The 20,868-nt window shown below is 43.0% G+C and overlaps 1 protein-coding gene across 10 annotated transcripts in view; it reads left to right on the top strand.

Annotated features, from left to right (window-relative positions):
* Positions 1–13,381: 13,381 nt before the first annotated feature.
* PICALM (phosphatidylinositol binding clathrin assembly protein) overlaps positions 13,382–20,868 on the top strand; it is a gene marked incomplete at its 3' end in the record, with an annotated part of 78,655 nt that continues 71,168 nt past the window's right edge. For 3 of the 10 annotated variants that reach the window (XM_081949999.1, XM_081949998.1, XM_081949995.1), the window contains exon 1: positions 13,388–13,737. In XM_081949999.1, the coding sequence (XP_081806125.1) occupies positions 13,608–13,737 (130 nt within the window). In that variant the 5' untranslated portion in view covers positions 13,388–13,607. Of the gene's footprint in view, positions 13,738–20,868 lie in introns of all 10 variants that reach the window. The other 7 variants (XM_081949997.1, XM_081950003.1, XM_081950001.1 and 4 more) reach the window with 5 other exon arrangements.

Genomic DNA, 20,868 nt, shown 5'->3' with positions numbered 1-20,868 from the left:
TTGGAATCATCTGGGTTTTTTCCCCCACAAAAAAGTCGTACTTAATACTATACCTCCTTTTTTCCTGCAAGGCCCGCTCCAAGGCACAATTAAAACAGGATATAAATACTAAAAGCTCCTGGTTTCGCCGGAAAATATTTATTGAGAGGCCTCTTTGTAAAGAATGCAAGCCGTAACGTAGTAATTTAAGGTCTTGATCTCCTTTGGATGTGATTCAGAAAGAGACACATTAATTGCCCAGCTGTTCCCCAGCAATTTGTAAACTGCTGCCTTACTTCTGAAATCATCTTCGTTGGAGGTCTGCAATGCCTTTTCAGAACCTTTATCTTTTCAGGGTCTAAGTGCAAAACTGATTTCTCCATAAAATTCATGAAAATCAAAAGAGGATATCAGCTACAGGTATGTTTTGACCTAGGTTTCCCCAGCAGCACAAAGCTGAGTCCTCGTCCCGATAAACCCCTTTTATTTAATGTACAGTGAATTCCTCTCCAGCAAAGTCTTGGCTCACAGTCTTTCAAGATAGTTCACAATTACTGACCTTTGCCAGGCTTGGAGAGTGGCCAGGCCGATATCTTTCAGAAGCCGCGATATTTGGCAAGAATGCAGGAATGAACTCATTGTCTCCTGCAAAAACCCTTTCGCTCCTCTTTTATTCCCTATGGGAGGCATTCACCGTCCACCTGTGGCCTTACTCCCAAGTTGACCCTTGTTCTTTAGCTGTCCCTTCGTCTGGCAGCTCTGCGCATGCGCACACTGGGAACAGGCTCCAGCTGTTCGTCTGCCTCACTGATGTCTGACTCCAAAGGCTGATTGTCGCACAGCTGATCATCGGAACCAAACAGATAGTAAAAAGAATGCTACCGGTTCGGTCGAACTGGTAGGATTTTTTACTACTGGTTCAGGCGAACTAGTCCGAACCAGTAGCATTTCACCCCTGGGTCATATGTAGATTATTATCTGTATGCAATTGTTTAAAGATGCAAAATAAGAAAACTGAACGTATTTACAGTGTGAGTGAGATTGGCGGTCTCGAAATGTGATATCTAATCATATTTTGAGACCGCCAATCTCACTCACACTGTAAATATAGAAGAAAATTTTTGACCTTCCCCCAATTTAATCAGTACTGTGTAAAATGTCCTTGGACAGAAATATAGCTTTCGTACATTTTTGGTAGCTAATAAAGAACCTTTCGGGTCTTGCATTTAGAATTATTCCCCATCGCAGAATATATATATATATATATATGTGTGTGTGTGTGTGTGTGTGTGTGTGTGTGTGTGTATATGTATATGTATATGTATTTGTGTTACAACCCCTGGTATGCCCAAATATGGGAGGGAGCTCACTACTCCCCCTTTCTGTCCTTCGGCTCATTACAGAAGACCATCCAGGCAGAAAACCATATTTTTATTTTTAATGTTGTCTTTGATATGTTTGTGTTGTATTTGTGCTGATAAATAAATAAAGGGAGACTAGTATAGATCTATTTAAAGCTATTTAGCTCTCATCAGCTAGCCATTGTTGTAACACAAATACATACCTGTTTCCCTGGCTCAGCTGATAAGGAGGAGAGCCTGTGGCTTAATGGCTAATACATCTGCCTAATATGTAATACAGCCCAGGTTCGAATCCCAGTAAGGGTATGGCTAGCTGATGAGAGCTAAATAGCTTGAAATAGATCTATACTAGTCTCCCTTTATTTATTTATCAGCACAAATACAACACACACACACACACACATTCCATTCAAATGTTTCTGATTCTTGGAGACTGTTTGGTCAAGTCCTTGCAGTTGTCCTGGCAAAGTTTTTCAGAAGTGGTTTGCTATTGCTTCCTTCCTGGAGCTGATAGACAATGAAAGGCCGAAGGCCACCCCGTTGGCTTTGTGCCTAAGGTGGAACTAGAACTCACGGCATCTAGTCTGATGCCTTAATCACTAAACCAAACTGGCCGAATTCTTTGTATTATCTCAATTTGGTTTTCTTCCTCTGAACATTTTATGATTTCATTCATTCAGTGTGAGTTGACTTCTTCACCGTTTCATCTGTGCCTTCTATTTTATAGATATGACCAATTTTTGAGGGGGAAGCTCTGTTGTTTGTTGGTCTCCCAGATCTTGCTTGACTTCAACGTTTCCATGTAATTTCCGCTTCTCGCTGAACTTTCTGGCTAGAAGCATCAGCTTTTTTTTTTTTTAAAGAATGGTAAGGGTGAATTATTTTCATTATTAAATGGCCTGAAAGTAAATAAAGCCAATGGGGAAGATGCATTTTCAAATTTACTCAGCATGGCCCTTTGATAGCTTAGCTTGGAAAAGCTAATTATTTCACAGGACAAGAAGCCTCAGCATAATATTTTGAGGCATGGCATTGAGGTGAGGTAAGGCCACTGTGATGTAATTAAACACCAATATTGGAGTTTTCACAGCCTTCTGGTGCCATGTAAACTCTCACTGAGGAATGAGAAGAAAATGGATGTTCTTAGGTGAAGGTCTTTTTCGTAATTCTAATTCTAATGCAATATGTCACATGGAGGTGGTGGTAGTCCTTATGGGGTCTTCATTGCTGCCCTGTGGGATCTTACTTGCCATAGTTCTTAAGTGAATCATTACAGTTGTTAAGGTAGCAACACGGCTCTTAAGTGAATCTGGCTCCCCCATTAATTTTGCTAATCAGAAGGTCGCAAAAGCTCATCGTCAGAATCCCAACACACTGCAACCGTCCTAAATATGAACCAGTTGTCAATTCTGATCAGGTGACCACGGGGAGGATGCAGCGATTGTAAGCGTGAAAAACAGTCATAAGTCACTTTTTTCAGTGTTGGAACGGTCACTAAATGAACTGTTGTAAGTCGAGGACTACCTGTAAACCGTGTTTGCAATCTGTTCGACTCATATAGAAGGTGGTGTTGTTGAGTGCATGCATTGTATTGTTGTATTCCACCACCAAAGAGTCCCAGCCGGGGTTTTGACAATTGACAGTTAAAGAAGTGTTTTCCAAAACAGAAACAGTAGCCCTGAATTCTTGCTGCACTTTTAATTTTGCAGAGTAAACGTTGGGCCCCCATCTGACGGGTCAAGTGTAAGGAAGTTAGCACCCAGCCTTCTCCTAGAAGAATGAAATATTCTAGGGAATATTAAAAAGGCAGAATATTATATTTCCCTGGAGGAGAAATGGAGAAACATGTTTTTTTTTAGGCAGGAAGCAGACTCACTCTTAATAGCCCCCACCCTCCTCAAGAGCCCACAGCAGATGTCCGTACTTAAGAGATAAAGAGACAGCTAGGTCTATTCATAGGCAAATGCCCTCACCCAAGATCCCACAAAGGTAGGATTAACCCTCTATCCATCTCACCACATGGCACCTGGGAAGATTACATCACCCAGCAAGGCTCAACCAAGCTTGGGACTCAAGACACTACACAGTTACCCCTGCTTGACCCCATGGGAGTCTGACAACCAATCAAAATGCATTTCTTACACAGGAACAGGAAGCTCCAAGGCGGGGCCCAAGAGAGTTTATAAATCTTTCTGTCTCTCTTTCTCCCACACATGTGCTTTTTCTTTTGGCCAGGAGCTCAAACTACGTGGTCCTGTCCACCATTAAACCATCTTTCCAAGCAGCTTCCATGTTTTCATTGTCTTTCTTCCCACTTGGAACTGAACCCAAATGGACATTTCTTCCAACCCAAGAACAGGACCAGTTCAACATCCTAAAATGACAGAGCTGAAAACAGAAACGAAGGCAACAAGATATAATCCAGGAGAGAACAGATGCTCTCTTTTTTTAAAAAAAAAAAATCCTGTCCTAATGCCCTTTGGTTTTAGGGATTTCCTCGTACATATATTTAGAACTCCTGCCTTAATTTCTTTGCATAATTCTTAGGATAAGACGGCACACGTTCTATAGAATGGCAAGGATCCAGCGGACATCTTTAATCCTGTCCTCGGCAGAGTGATGCCGCTGTCACCCTTGCAATTCTCATTAACTTAAAAAAAAAACACCCGGAAACCAAGGTTATTATAAATATTTGCCAGCGCTGGAATGCAGCCCGTTCTGTGGGAGGAAATATAACAGACTTGCTTCAGATGTCAGCAATTTTGCATAGAGTGTCAAGGATTAGAAAATGGAACATCACACTTCTATAATGGCTAGGGAAACCTGGGGAAATTGCAGCCTTACTAGAAATAAGGGGCTTATTTTCACGTTATGTAAGTGATAGAAAATAATATTAAAGCTCCAAATGTTTTGGAGCCGTCAGGATGCAATATTTTGGTGCAGAATATTTCCCCTAAAGGGGAGGTAGAAACTCCCCCCACCCACCTTTGTCAATGAGTCATTAAGGCCTGAGCCACATAACAAAGATCTACCTTCAGGCAGAGCTATCATAGGAATTGCCCAAAGCTGTCACCACATGGCACCTGGGGAAGATTACATCACCCAGCAAGGCTCAACCAAGCCTGGGACTCAGGACACCTTACAGAGTTGCCCCTATAAGACAACCATTCAGAATACAAGCTCAAATTCAAAAGCTCAGAGAGGGTATAAAACCCAAGCGATCTCAGCATCTCCCCCCCCCCCTTCCTCCCCAGGATCTCAAATCATGTGGTGGTCCTGTCCATCATCAATAAACCTTCTTTCCAAGCAACTTCCATGAATCCAGTGTCTTTTCCCCCACTTGGAATTGAACCCAGATGGACGTTTCTTCCAACAGTAACACCAAAACTTGGCCTCCGGAACAGGAAGTCTGGATCTTTTAAATACAGCAACAGGTTCTGTGACCTGAAAATTTTTGAAAACGGAAACTATAACTTAAAACACTGAGGGATTGCATTATCTCTTCCCCGTGACAACTCTCTGAAGCAGGAGGAAGTCAAACTGGCATTTTAGTTACGTCTCATGTTTGCAGAACAGACAATCATGGTTTGTGGTTTCATAGTGTAGGAAGTTAGCACCCACCCCTCTCCTAGGAAAATGAGATATTTTAGGAATTATTAAAAGGACAGAATATTTTCCCTAAAAGAGAGGCAGAGACCCAGCTTTGTCAATGGGCCATTAAGGCCTGAGCCAGTCTATTCTACCTAACAAAGATCTACCTCCTTTAAGCAGAAGTAATAATAGGAATCTCAAAGCCCTTTCATTACATCATCACCCAGCAAGAGTCAACCCAGCTTGGGATTCAGGACAGCCTACGGAGTTGCCCCTGCATGGCCCCATGGGAGTATGACAACCAATCAGAATATAAGAAAAGTATTCAAATTCAAAAGCCCAGAGAGGGCATAAAACCCAGGCACTCTCAGCATCTCTGCCCTTTTTCTTCTTCCCCCAACATCTTCAAGGAATGTGATCCTGCCCAACATTAAAACTATCTGTCCAAACAGCCTCCATTGTTTCCAGTGTCTTTCTCCCCACTTGGAACTGAACCCAGAAGGACATTTCTTCCAACAATAAAAAAGGTGCAAAGGAGGAGGGTTTGAGTTGGCCAAAAGATGGTGACACAATATCCTAACTGTGTCACTTTGGGGGGGGGGGGGTGCGCACACGTGCGTGTGTGTGTGTGTAAGAAAAACTAGAGAAAATGGTTTCCAATAGTTGAAAATAAAAGAAACAAGTGTGGTTTGCATGCAAGAAAATATATATATTTTTTCCCAAGTTGCAAGTGAATCCGTTCAAAATCAGAGGCAAATGACTCAATGATTACCAACGGTGGTCATAAGAAAGGCAGAATGAGGGGACAAGCCAGAGCTGCTTCCAAAATGGAGCATAAACTTATGCAGAAATGCCTTTCAGAGCTTACCACCTCTTGCACGCAAAAAGATATTCGAAGAAATTTTAGCCACATCTTATTCCTCGTGACCTAGTTTTCGGTGTCTAGAATTTCCCACGGGGGCCATTGAATAAGAGTGAAGTTGTTCTGCCAGAGAAAGATACAGTACACTGTGCGAGTCAACTCTAAAAGCATAGATCAATTTTACGTCCAGAGACCAATGTTTTATTACTATATAATGAGTTTATAGCACAGGGGTCATGTTTAAAACATGGGAAGCTACTAATATTTTTCCCCCTATTAGTATGATGTTATTTGGCACGATTCTTCAGGTTTTTTTGTTTTTTCCATGGAGGGACCATGAGCATATTTGTCCTCTTTTCCAAAATATAGACTTTTGGAGAGCCAGTTTGGTCCAGTGGTAAGGCATAAGCTACAAACCAGGAGACTGTGAGTTCTAGTCCCGCCTTAGCCTTTGACCTCCAGGCTGGGTGCCTTGAGATCAATCACCTGGAGACTGTGAGTTCTAGTCCTGCACTTAGGCATAAAAGCAAGCTGGCTGACTTAGCCAATCACCAGTTCTAGTCCTGCCTCAGGTGTAAGAAAGCCCGCTGGGTGACTTGAGGTCAATCACCAGGAGACTGTGAGTTCTAGTCCCGCTGCCAGCACTCCAAGTAATGCACCCATTGAAAGCACAACTCCGAGGCAGGTAGATTCCTCAAAGAACAATTTATTGGCTACATCATATTGGCACAACAGGTAAAAACCGACTCTGAAAATTCCCGTGGTTTTCACCTAATTAAAAAATGAAAGTTCCCCCTTCCCCCCAGGACATTGGTCACATTGTCCAATAGTGTTGCTGGCCAGTTGCTTGGTTACTTTACTACTCCTCTCCCGGCTACCTGTTGGAATGACCTTGGTTCCCACAGGAAAAACGTTTTGCTTTGACTGCCAGCTAAGTCTTCCCCCCCACCCTGTCCCCTCTTCCGCCTTGTGGCAACCCTGAAGCCACAAAGTTGGGCCCAGCCAGTTCCACTTCAGGATTGACACTTGCCTTAGGCATGAAAGCCAGCTGGGTGATTTGAGGTCATTCACCAAGGAAATGCCTAAGGCATGAAAGCTGTCTCGGTGACTTTGGGCCAATGAATCCAGGACATCGCAACCGTCATAAATATGGACCAGTTGCCAAGCATCTGAACTTTGATCACGTAACCATGAGGCTGCAACAGTTGTTGAGTGTGAAAAACAGTCCGTGCCATTGTAGCTTCAAACCAGGGGTGAAATCCACTTACCTTTGGTAAGCAATGGCACATGATCTTCTGCACTTGTGCAGGCCGTGCCTGCAAAGGTAAGCAAACAGCGAGGGGGAGAACCTGCAATGCTACACAATTTATATCCGGCGTTCTACCTAATATAAATCATGCGTCACAGCTGATCGTCAGAAAAACCGGTTCGCCCAAACCGCTAGCATTTTTTTTTACTATCGGTTCAAGAGAACCGGTCTAAACCAGTAGCATTTCACCCCTACTTCAAACAGTCGCTTAGCGAATAGTTGTAAGTTGAGTACACCCTGTACCGTAAAACATGACTCTTTTTGTCCACGTAGTCAGCCAGAGGTCTTTGGTCCCAAATGACGGACAGCTTCACATTTAAATTCTGAATCAGTACAGTTGAATTCTGGATATGTCACTTGGGGCTGCTGACAGCATCTTTTGTTTCCGACTCAAAGCCTCTCCCAACAACCCTTTGCAAAGCAACCTTTGAAGAGTTGTTTTCCATCCGTTGTTCTGCACCATCCAGATGTTTTCCCAAAAGTTACCACTTTGGTTGCGGAGAAGTGACATTTTCAGTAACAGCATGCTGGCAAACCTGGGACACACGGAGTTCTCTCTAAGAGCATGTGAGCCGTCGCCCAGCTCAGCTCCACCGTGTATGCGTGCACGCCTCCTGCTGGCCAGCTTATTTTTGTGTCTCTGCTGCGCATGCATGTGGGGGGGGTTGCGCGTGCATGGGGGTGGGGGTGGGGAAACAGTTTTTGGTTTTAGGAGGCTTCAGGGAGGCCAGCTAGGCCCAAAATGGGTGTGGGGGTGGGTGCAATGCCCCCCCCCCACGGCCCATTTTTATCCCAGGAGGCTTTAAGGAGGCCTGCTAGGCCCAAAATGGGTGTGGGGTTGGGTGCAGCCGCAGCGCCCTCCCACGACCCATTTCTGTCCCAGGAGGCTTCAGGGAGGCCAGCTAGGCCCAAAATGGATGTGGGGGTGGGTGCAGCACCCCCCCCATGGCCCATTTCTGTCCCAGGAGGCTTCAGTGAGGCCAGCTAGGCCCAAAATGGGTGTGGGGGTGGGTGCAGCGCCCCCCCCCCCATGGCCCATTTTTCTCCCAGAAGGCTTCAGGGAGGCCAGCTAGGCCCAAAATGGGTGTGGGGGTGGATGCAGCGCCCCCCCCCACGGCCCATTTTTGTCCCAGGAGACTTTAGGGAGGCCTGCTATGCCCAAAATGATGTGGGGGGCCCACACACATGTGGGGGGGTCACAAGGGGGTAATGCGTTCATGCGCAAGGGGACAGGGTCCATTGCATTGTGGGTGTTGGCACGCAAGGACAAAAAGGTTAGCCATCACTGCCCTAACACATAGAAAGCCGTTTCTTCTTGCTCTGAAATACAGGTGGTCCTGGACATGCAACAGTTTCTTTAGTGGCCATTTGAAGTTCCAATGGCACCGAAAAAAGTCACGACTGTTTTTCACACTTATGACCATTGTAGCATCCCCACAGTGGCGTGATCAAAATTCAGTCGTTTGGCAACTGGTTCCCATTTATGACGGTTGCAATGTCCCAGGGTGATGCAATCCCCTTTTGTGACCGTCTGACAAGGAAAATCAATATTGGGGAAGCCAGATTCACTTAACAGCTGTGTTACTGTTGTGGCCCGCCAGCGGCTAGCGGAGCTGGGGGCAGTCTCAGACAGTTAGTAAGTATATAGTCTGTCTGAAGTGTGTCACATTAATTTGACTGTACACATTAATTTGACTGTACACCGCCCCGAGTCCCTTCTGGGAGATGGCGCGGTCTATAAATTAAATTATTATTATTATTATTATTATTATTATTATTATTATTATTATTATTATTATTATTATTATTATTATTATTATTATTATTATTATTACAACATCCTTCTTTATTTATGCTAATATTTCTGCTTGGTGCAAATCAAAAGGACTCCAGTTCTAACATTTTTATGTTTGGGATGCATTTGAAGTTTCCAAGCAGGTTTCTAAATATTCAAAATATATCTGCATTGAGAGATCTTACTGATTTTACTGAAAACTCCTACATGCTACACATAATTTATGCAAAGATGATAAAGGCAGACAATCACAGCTGAATTTGCACAACACACCAAATAATAAACCACGGTTTCAAAAGAAAAGTTATTTATACAATCTGCTTCTTTCCACTAAAAGCTAAGCTACACTTCATGGCTACACATTATCTGATCTCTTCCTAATGTTAAATTCTGCTAACATTGTCAAGTACTGTTTTTTCAGTATAACACTGGGAGGGAAGGAACATGAGACGCTGGACCAAAACCACTGTGGATTAGGCCGAAGCCAAAGCAAATAGGAAAAAAAAATGTTCTTTAGCTTTCAATTCTCATATTTTTCTGCTGTCTTTTTTCCTCTCCCTCCCTCTCTCTGTCTTTTTGACCAGCACAATAGTGGGAAAAACATCTAGTCAGAAACCTGCTTGTAGTAGGTTTCTGACGAGATAGAGTATAGAGCAGTCCAATGTTTCTTAATCTTATTTTAAATTGTGTGGACTTTGGTTGCAAGATTTGAGCAAAAAGATACAGGGCCCACAGTAAGTTAGAAGTATTCCTCCCCAATTACTGTATTTTTCAGTCTATAAGACGCACTGGAGTAAAAGACACACCAAGATTTTGAAGAGATAAACAAAAAAACAAGTTTTTTCCCAACCCCCCTCCCCCCAGGAGCACTCTGCAGGCCTCCCAAACCTTCTGTGTGTCCCATTTTTCCCAAAAACAGGGCACACAGAGGGTTTAGGAGGCTTACAGAGTGCTCCTGGGGGTGGGGAGGCAATGTGTGTGGGGTTTGGGAGGTGAAAAATGGGCCCGTTTTTCACCAAAATGAGGCGTGCAGAGGGTTTGGGAGGCCTGCAGAGTGCTCCTGGGGGTGGGGAGGGCAAAACACCCCCCCACATTTTTGCAAAAAACAGGTCTGTTTTCTGCCTCCCAAATTCCTCACGCATTGCATTTTTCCCCTTGCCAGCCCCTAGGAGCCCACTCTGCAGGGCTCCCTCTGCATCCCCCGTTTTTGCAAAAAAACAAGCCTGTTTTTGGCGAAAATGGGATCCGTGGGGCAGGTTTTCCGGAGGCCAAAAATGGTTGCATTCTGTGTATAAGACGCACCAACGTTTCCACCCTCTTTGGGAGTGGGGGGAGTGTGTCTTATACTCCGAAAAGTACAGTATTTTTGAAGTGAGCACAGCCCTAAAAGTAATATTTTCTTAGCCTGAAACTTAGCCAAGTCTTATCTACCCTGACTGGCAGATCCCCAGTGTTGCAGATGGAAGTTTTTCATATCATCTGCTACCTTATTTGTTTTTCAACTAGAGATTCTGTGAATTTCGTTCTGGAATCGTGCCGGAGCCAAGCAGGTGCTTTGAGCTGTTGCCAAGCTGCAAAAAATGTGAAGACTGAAACCTGACAGATAATATCTTGATGTGCATAAATTGGCAGGATAAACCTAGGAATGGTTATACCCATTATTTGCATGAGATGGCTAAGACTACATATACAAAACACCCACACTGCCAAATACAACAGCAGGATATAAAATTGAAATTTGTTTCCTGTGTAAGGAGACTTCTGTTTTTTCATAATATAAATGTAAATCTATGCAAATGTTACGTTGGGAATTTGGGAATGGAATTCAAGATATATCCAGGACACATTGCCCCTAACCAGTGGTGGGTTGCAGGTGGTAGGGCCCGGTACGGGCGTACTGGAGCCTGCCCGGAGCACCGGATACCGTTCCGGTACTGTGCTCCGGAGGGCCCACCCGACCGAAAATATTTCTATCGGGTAGGGGCCTCAATACAAGTTGTCCTCAACTTATAACAGTTCATTTAGGGACTGTTCAAAGTTACAACAGCACTGGAAAAAATAACTTACCACTGTTTTTTCACGCTTACGACCTTTGCAGCATCCCCAGGGTCACATGATTTACATTCAGATGCTTGACAACTGGTTCATATTTATGACGGTTGGGGTGTCCCGGGGTCATTTTCAGTGGTGGCATCCTGCCAGTTTAACAACTCATTCGGTGATCGCGTGCTTCACGCGTGCGCCCAGTTTTAACAAAAGTTACCTTCCATGATGCTTCTGGGGAGTAACACAGCTGAGGCACAACAATCTGTACCTGTACATTTAATGAAACTATCACCCCTCGGTGTATGTGTGTGTCAGAGGTGGTATTCAGCAGGTTCTGACCAGTTCTGGAGAACCGGTAGCGGAAATTTTGAGTATTTCAAGAACCGGTAACTACCACCTCTGACTGGCTCACTTACTATTTCAGTGACTCCATCCAGCCACCTCATTCTCTGTCGTCCCCTTCTTCTTTTGCCTTCCATCTTTCCCAGCATAAGGCTCTTCTCCAGGGAGTCCTTCCTTCTCATTAAGTGGCCAAAGTCTTTGAGTTTCCTCTTCAGGATCTGGCCTTCTAAAGAGCAGTCAGGGTTGATCTCCTCTAGGACTGACCGGTTGGATCACCTTGCAGTCCAAGGGACTCGCAGGAGTCTTCTCCAGCACCAGAGTTCAAAGGCCTCCATTCTTTGGCACTCAGCCTTCTTTATGGTCCAACTTTCCCAGCCATATATTGCAGCTGGGAAAACCATAGCCTTGACTATACGCACAATACAGGATTAGGAAAAATAAATACCTGGGCAATGCCGGGTATCAGCTAGTAGATAATAGAAAGCCAGCTCTTCTTCTGTTCCTGAAGTTTTCAGAGTAATGCTACAGAAGTTATTTCCTATGTTATTTCCTGAAAAAAAAAGTTCTTACAATCTTTCCCTGCCTCCCTGGGATTTCCCCGTGGTCTCCCTTTCAAGTACAGAGCAGAGCAGATTCTTCTAGCAATCAACCAACTTTGTGCCAGATGCCGGAAGGCATGATTAAAAATGAATGGGAATTCTCTGAAGCAACGCTGCAGCCTGAACATCAAGTCTATATTTATCTCAGGAAACTCCCGTTAGGACTGCAGCAACTCGTGCAAAAACCACGTTAATTGGTTTATACAATGTGAACGACGCACTCCTGTTCACACGTTCCACCTTTCCGACCATTTTTAAAATACAGGTAGTCCTCGTCTTCATTCATTGACCGTTCAAAATGGCATGGGAAAATGACTTATGACTGTTTTTCACACTTACGACCATTGCAGCATCCCCATGGTCAGGCGATCAAAATTCAGACGCTTGGCCACTGACTCATATTTATGACGGTTGCAGTGTCCCCGGGATCATGTGATCCCCTTCTGCGACCTTCCGACAGGCCAATGTCAACGGGGAAGCCAGATTCACTGAAAAACCATGTTACTAACTTAGCAACCGCAATGATTCACTTAACAACAGCAAGAAACGTAAAATGAGGCAAAAACCCACTTAACCATCTCACTTACCAACATACATTTTGGGGTTTTCTCCCTTTTTCTCCATCTGATTGGTACGCAGGTTATTTAAGCTTAGGAGTATAGGGCGCAAAGAAATGTTATTGATGTTTAAATGAATTAATGGGGAAATGTAAAAGGAATATGAAATGAGGTAAATATTGTTGAAGCTGGAAGATAAGAATTTCACATACTATTTGTATTGTTATTGTTAGCGTTGCCCAGAAAAGATTTGACCCAGTCAATGCAATGTCCACAAATTATGTATGTTTATTACTGGAAAATGTTAAAAAAATATTTAGAAAAAACAACAACAGCCACCTAAATTTTGGGCTCAACTGCGGTCGTTAAGTCGAGGACTACCTATAGTGGAAAAGGCAGCAAAAAACACCCACGGAAGGCAACGGCCCACGAGAGATTTCCCGTCCGCTCCCACCCCTCAGGCATGCCGGTGACGTCATCGTTCACGAAAGAAGGGGGGGGAAGACCGGGCAGAGGAGAAGTAAAAAAAAAAAAACGCTCAGCGGTCATCCACCGACTGCGTCACCGAATTCTTCCTTGTGACGCAGCCCCAGCGGGGCGCAGCCAGGAAAGTGGGCGGGGCGAGAATGGGGGGGGGGAAAGGGATGACGGCACGTCACGTGTGCAGGGGCGTCGGGGGTGTGGCCCCGCCACCACCTCCACCCCCCCTCTGCCTTCAAGGCGGAGCTCATCACGTGGGCTAGAAATATTTTTTTCAAAAAGGAGGGGGCGGGCCGAGAGAGGCCCCATTTAAAGAGAATGGTGCCCGTCACGTGATCCGGGCGTCCCGGAAAGACCTGGGAGGCGGCTTCTTCGGCGGCCATTTTCCCGCCTGTGGTGGCGGAGTCGGGGGTGTGGCTGGGGGCAAGGAGGAAAAGGCGACGCCCACTCGGGCGCGGCGGGGGGGAGAGCAGAGGCGGCCTCTCCCGGGTGACGAGCCAGCCCGGCCCTTCCGGAAGGCGGAGCTCGCAGCCGGGGCGTCTAAAAGGGTTGGGTGAGGGCCGGTCGGCCAGGGCTGCCCGCCCTCCTTTTCCTCCTCCCTCCTCCTCCTCCTCCTCCTCCCTCTTTCCCATCCCTGCTTCCCCGCCAGGATCAGCCGCGGCCGCCGCGCCAGGGAGCTGGGCACCATGTCGGGACAGAGCCTGACCGACCGCATCACGGCGGCGCAGCACAGCGTGACGGGCTCGGCCGTCTCCAAGACCGTCTGCAAGGCCACCACGCACGAGCTGATGGGCCCCAAGAAGAAGCACCTCGACTGTGAGTCCGACGCCGCTGACGACGCCTCCTCTCGGGGCTGCCTTTCTTTTCCCCCTCAAGCCGTTCCCCCCCCCTCAGGCCGAGCCTCCTCCGCGGCTTTTCTTTTCCCCCGCTCGGGGTCGCGGGAGGAAAGGGCGCCTCTTCGGGGCGGCGGAGCCTCGGGGGGTCCCCCCGCTTTCCCTCAGGGCTCCTTCCGCGACGGAGGGTGGCAAACTTTCTTAGGGCAGCTTCTTGTCAAGCCCCCTGGGTTTCTTTTCCTTCTTATCCGCCGCCTCTTTTTATTCTCCCCCCCTCAAACGCCTGAAGGAATTTGCCTTGGAAAAAGCGCAGCGTTCCTGTTAATTTGGCCGTCAGGAATATGAGGCCCCTTCGTCCTTCGCGAGGCATTGTTTCATAATAATAATAATACTCATAATAATAATACTCATAATAATTTTTGAATGTTCAATTGACTGAGTTTCATGTTTAATGAATAAGGTATATAATATAAATATATGCTTTATTCATTAAACATCAGGGGACTGAGTTTCATGTTTCATGACGAAAGTATACAATAATAACAATAAATAATAATACAAATTATTATTATTATTTTAAGAAGGTACTTGGTTGATACCTAGGACGCAGGCAACAACCCTTATCGACCATTAGCACTGGTCAATGGCCTTTGACCCATTCTTAAATGTTCAGTTGACTGAGTTTCATGTTTCATGAATAAAACTTTATAATAATACATTTTTAAATGTGTTCAGTTGACCGAGTTTCATGAATAAAAGTATAATAATTATAAAATAAAATATTTGTGATACATTTTAAATGTTTAATTGACTGTTTTATTCGTGTTTAATGAATAAAAGACAAAAATAACAATAAAGGTCCTTTAAAATAATTCAGCACCATTAGGCTGATTAAGTTCCCGCTCCCCCCTCCCTCTGATGCCACGCTGTTCCTTGGGCTTTCTGCAGTTTTCCTTCGCTGCTTGACGGGGCTGCCTTTTAATTTTGGCTTTTAAATGAATTTTTCCTGGGCTTTCCCCCCCCCCCCCTTTCTTCTCCTCCCTGATGTCTTAAAATCTGCATTTTTGTGGCTGCTTCTGCTGGGAGTATTTCTAATTTAATCCTGCCCCACCATCTCTCAGGTTTATCTGATTCAGAAGTTTCACCTCCTTGCAACCATTCGGTTCTTTTGACTCGTGTAGCTATACAGGTGTATTGATCCTCAACTAGGAAACCAAAAGCAAGAATACTAATACAAGTAGTCCTTGACTTTCAACAGTTTGTTTAGTGCCCTTTTGAAGTTTACAACAAGGCACTGAAAGAAGTGACTTATAACCTATTTTCACACTTAACCACCACTGTGGCATCCCCATGGTCACGGGATCAAAATTCAGACGCTTGGCAACCGACTCCTATTTATGACGGTTGCAGTGTCCTGGAGTCATGTGGTCCCCTTTTGCAGCCTTCAGACAAGCAAAGTCAACGGGGAAGCCAGATTCACTTAACCACATGATTAACTTAACTGCACTGATTCACTTAAGTGTGGCAAGAAAGGTCATAAAATGGGGCAAAATTCACTTAAGAACAGAAATTTTGGGCTTGATTGAGGTCATAAGTCGATGACTATCTTTATAGAGTTGCCTGCCGGTGAGATAGGCCGCCTATAAATTTAATAAATAAATATTGTGGGAAATTTAACCCTTCTTCCCCTCCCTTCCATAATTTTAGTTTAGCCTTGGTTGTTTGTGAAAGTTGAGAAGCTGAAACCACTTTTCTGGTTTTGCCCTGGTCCCGCCTTCAGCACAATAGGGATAAATTTGAATTAGGTGTCTCTAACCCTAATTGCAAAGACAGTATAAATGATAATTTAATATTTAAGGGATTAAGTAGCTGTTTAGGAAGCCAACAGTAGTAATTCTTCACCTATTAGTGAGGCTTTTGCTTTCCTCTGAACTGAATATTTTATTGAAATATTTAGTAGTTTTTAATGAAGTCATGTGGAGGGATATGATCTATATAGTGGGTATCCATTAACATGAGAGGGAGGATTTTTGACATCATATGATGATCCTTGTTGTTACTTGTATTGCCCCTAAAGAGTTTTAGTGCAAAAATGTATTTTGTTTCCCTTTTCATCCCATTTCATAACGGAAGCTGCACTGCAACATTACGATAATTTCATTTTACTGCACTCTCAAATTAACAAGTGATGCTAGTTAGCTTTAAGGGTTTCTTCCTGTTAATATGTGGGATCAGTCTTCAACTAAATAGTTACATGTGACAGGAAAAGTTAGCATTCAGTAAAACCACATTTTATTGACTGACTTTTCTGGCTTAAAATTGGCTATCACAAACTTGTTTGAAATTGCATTGTGGTGTTATATAAAGTAGATCTTTGCATTCCGAGAACTTAATTGCAATTCAGAACCATCTCCAGCATTTTTTGCTCAATTTATAGTCTAGATCTAACTTGGAGAATGATTTCATGTGATTAATTTTCCACAGATTCCATGTTTATAAAACCTCTGTTCTGCATTTATAGTTCATTGACCCTAAACATGTTATTTCCTTCACTTGGTTTTTTGCTCCTGTTGGGAGAAATGTCCTTCTGGGTTCGGCTCCAAGTGGGGAAAAAGACACTGGAGACATGGAAGCTGCTTGGAAAGATGGTTTTAATGGTGGACAGGACCACATGGCTTGAGTCCTGAACAGAAAAGGTGATCACATGCTTCAATGTTGGTGGAGAAGAAGAGAAGGGAAGAGAAGAGGGGCTTGCAAGGCTTTTTATAATCTGTTCTGCCCCACCTATCTGTTTCCTGTTCCTGTGTAAGAAATGTATTCTGATGGGTTGCCAGACTCCCATGGGCCTGGGCAAGGGCAACCCTCTAGGCTGAGTTTTGAATCCAGGTTTGGTTGAGTTCTCAGATGCCATGTGGTCAGTTGAGTAAAAGGCAATATTATCCTGCCTTAATCCCATCCCCCTGGAGCTGAAGAGAAGAACTCTTTATTATGTAAAGTGGACTAGCTTGGCCTTCTTAATGGCCCATTGACAAAGTGGGGATGGGCCGGAAGCTGCAGGAATTTACTTTGTGTTTAAAATGTGTTTCTCCCCTTTTCATATCCAGGAAAATATAATATTCTGCCTTTTCAATATTTCTTAGGATATTTCATTTTTCTGGGAGAGGGCTGGGTGATAACTTCCAACACTCCTTATAAAATGTCTGAAAAATGAGGAGAAATAGCATCTCTGGCAAATAAAATATTTTGACCTATGTTTCAGGGTTTTTTAAAAAAATGTTCATTATATATAATTGTCAGTAAACGCTCTTAGGTGTTGGCTTAAAGTAATGTTTCTCAATCTCACCAACTTCAAAATGTGTGGACTTCAACTCCCCAAATTCCCTAGGCAGCAAGGCTGACAGAGGAATTCTGGGAATGGAAGTCTGCACATCTTTTTGCTAAGGTTGAAAAACACTGGTTTAGAGAATTCTTGGAAAAATCTCTTACTATTGGGTACTTTTGCGTGGTACCTGATAATCTCAGTTTTATGCACGCTTAAACACTAGGCACATTTTCAGAAAAGAAAGCACTCTTCTCAATACCTGTGTTGAACATAATTCTTTAGTCAAAAGGAGAGCTGAAGGGTTTTTTCCTGCACTACCTTCATTATTTTGAACTATAATTTAGAGCTTTTTGCATTGAGAAGAGTACATTGATTGCTCTCCTCAGGATTCAGTAATAGGGAACTGAGCCTAATGTTTTGTGTTTGACTAATTCATTAGGGAAGCAAAGAAGCAAATTTGTGCTCTAGCTAGGAATAATGAAAGCAATAACTTTAGATCTCTTACATGCCACAATATTTATGAGGAAGGCTAGATTTTGTTAATGCATGTGATCTTACAACCTTATCTAATGCCAGAAAGGAACTTTCAGCTAACTCAGATTGGCAAGCAAGTTAATAGAACAGAGTCGGGTCTTTACCATATAATTTGGCCTATTGAAGCATTGAAAGCTATTTGTACCATTTGTTCAAGATGCAGTTGCATTTATCTTCTAAATGCTGATTTGGAATTCTTGTTTTTAATCTGCCAAGTGGTTCTATTCTTACGGTTCAGAATACTTAGCCTCTTAATCCCCATTCAAACTGCTCCTTTTCCCCACCTATCATCCATAAATAACTGATTAACAGAACAATAGAGTTGGAAGGGATTTTCTAGTCCAACCCCTTACTCAAGCAGGAAAGCCAACACCATTTCAGATAAATGGTTGTCTAATCTCTCAGAAACCTCCAGTGATGGAGTATCCACAACTTCTGGACAGAAGCCATTCCACTGGTTTATTGTTCTCACTGTCAGGAAATTTCTCTTTAGTTCTAATTTGGTTCTTTTTTTTAATTAGTTTCCACCCATTATTTCTTCAGGTGCTTCGGTGAATTTGCTCTTTGTGGTAGTCTTAACCCTTAGATATTGGAAGACTGCTATCATGTCACCCTTAATCTCTCTTTTCATTAAACTAGACATACCCATTCCTGCAATTGGACTAATAAGGCCTTGGTTACTTTATTATATAAATAAAAGCCTGGATTCAACATTTTCTCTGCTAAAACTTTAGATGTAATTTTCAGCTTTATGCCTTATCACTTCCCAAGCTAATATAGTACAGTGGTTGAAGGATCATAGAGAAAGTTTTGAGTTGTTCACTATAACAAATTGTGCTTTTAAATTAATTACAATGGGGAAAACCTAGATTTTTTAAAACATAGGTTAAATTTATGCTGTGTCGATAAGATTCAGGGAGAAACACATGGAATTTTGAATGCTGCAGCCTTCAAATGCTTGATTGCATCTGTCCTTCCTGTGATTTGTCTACTTGTTTTCTGTGAGCCGCATCTGTATACTAAATCCTTTAACTGACATTTATTTGACACTAGGAACACTGCAGCTTTCCAGTAATGCTTTTACCATATGCTCTGCTGTCTTTGGAATCCCAGGACTGAAAAAATCCCCTGCTATGCTATTTTATAATTCCCAACACTCGTTCTTTTTTTATAACTCAACTCATTAATACAATAAAAATAACTATACTTACTCAGTATGTGCTCGCATTGTTGTAATGCCAGTTATAATTACCTTGTGGTTTGGACTTGAACAATATCTCAATCTGGTCAAGATAATCTCAGGGAGACGGGGCTGTAGGAGATGACCAGCCTGAAGCCGGAGGGAGGGGTTAAGTACATCATCAGTCTCAAGTGCCTACATGAGATCTAAATCCAGATAACCTTGAATTCTTTTGACTCTTACCTGCTGCCAATTTGTTTTTACTATTAGTTCAGATTCTTGTTGAATGTGCTACCAATAAACCAGTTTTCATTTGAACCTGCCTTGATTCCTGATTTCCTGTGCTTGATGAAGGCTTTGGCTAAGACAATTGCATTGGCAAGATCCAACCTGTTTGTTTCACAGGGCTTTTCTACAGTGAAGGCAAGATTTGAACTATGTGCAATTCGGTTGCAGCTGCTTGCTGCATGGATTGTATAAAGTGAGACCTCCAACTAAAGCATGCAGAGTGATTCTGAAGTTCTTATCATTTTCCACTTAGTGGTTCTGATGCTTTTTAGAAGGCTTATAAAAACTGATGTGCACTTTTAAGTAGCTTTCAGAGTTTTGTGATGGTTTTGTACTTGAAGATGCCAGCCTGTACTTTAGCCAAAATGCAGCCTCATTGGTGAGAGATGTCTTTAACTATTCTTGTATTTATTACAGGTAGTCCTTGATTTACAACCACAATTGACCCCAACATTTCTGTAGTTGAGCAAGATTGTTCTTAAGTGAGTTTTTTCCAATTTTATGACCTTTCTTGCCACAGTGGCTAAGTGAATTACTGCAGTTAAATTAGTAACGTGGTTGTTAAATGAATCTGGCTTCCCCATTGACTTTGCTGGTTAGAAGGTCACAATGGGGAATCACATCACCCTAGGACACTCCAATCGTCATAAATACATGTCAGTTGCCAAGCATCTGAATTTTAATCACACGAGCTATACTGCAAGGGTGGTAAGTGTGAATATGCTCATAAGTCACTTTTTTTCAACAGGAATGGTCACTAAACAAATGGTTGTAAATTGAGGATTATCTGTAGCAATGCTGTGTGAAATGATTAACTGTTCTATGGAGCCAATGTCATTTTTCAGGTCAAGAATGATCTAGGGATATCCCAGTTGGTGTATCTTTTGCATAAAATTGATGCTTTGCATTCCCCAAAATTCCATCTTCATCAGTTGCTTAAGGCAGTGTCTCTCAACCTTGACAGCTTTAAGATATGTGGACTTCAACTCCCAGAATTTCCCAGCCATGTTTTGGATTTTCCAGATACTGTTTTCTGTATTGCTTTTATAGCTTTGTGGTAATTTTGTAAACCACCCTGTTTATTCATGGCGGGTGGCATATATATCCAATTAATAAGTGAATTCTTTTTTCCACACTAGGATTATAGTTAATCAGTTTCTAACCAGTATTGCACACCTAAGTGCTTAGGTGCTGTATTAAACATTTCCCTAAATGAGGTCATGTAAAAAATTTTTTTGCAAGCTTGATTTTTAAAAAAATTGACAATAGAAGTGCCTTTCAAATGAGCTCGCTTGGGGATTGAAATCATTTGGAACAAAGTTGCTGCAGTTGAATCACCTTGTTTTGAAGACTTGTTTACATATCTGGGCTGGAATTTGTTTTAGAAATTCTGAAACAATTCTCCACCGTTTAGCAAATTGTGCTTGATTACTTCAATTTGTGTTGTCACAAAAACCAATTGTAGGGGCTTGATTTCAAGGAATATTTGGACTGTTTATTGATGCTGGACAAACAGCTGTCCACACCAGTTTCTCATCTAAAGTAGAAATAAAAATAGCCACCTGGTGTTTTTATGTGTGTCTATGCAGCATTGTGGAAATCTGTTTGCAGATTAAATGTTCTGATTGAATGTTAAGTTTTAGTAACCACACATGAACCGCTGTCTGTAGAATAGTCATTCCACCTCGCCCTCATACGTTATGTGGGGTGCTTCTTATTTCTAACCTTGACATTAAATTTTTTTCTCTTCCTCAAAACCTTTCTTTCATTCTAAAATAGCTAGTTTTAGG

This window comes from Natrix helvetica (assembly GCF_964273705.1).
Source record: "Natrix helvetica genome assembly, chromosome: 4".
Taxonomy (NCBI): Eukaryota; Metazoa; Chordata; class Lepidosauria; order Squamata; family Natricidae; genus Natrix; species Natrix helvetica.
This window is presented reverse-complemented; position numbering and strand designations above follow the sequence as displayed.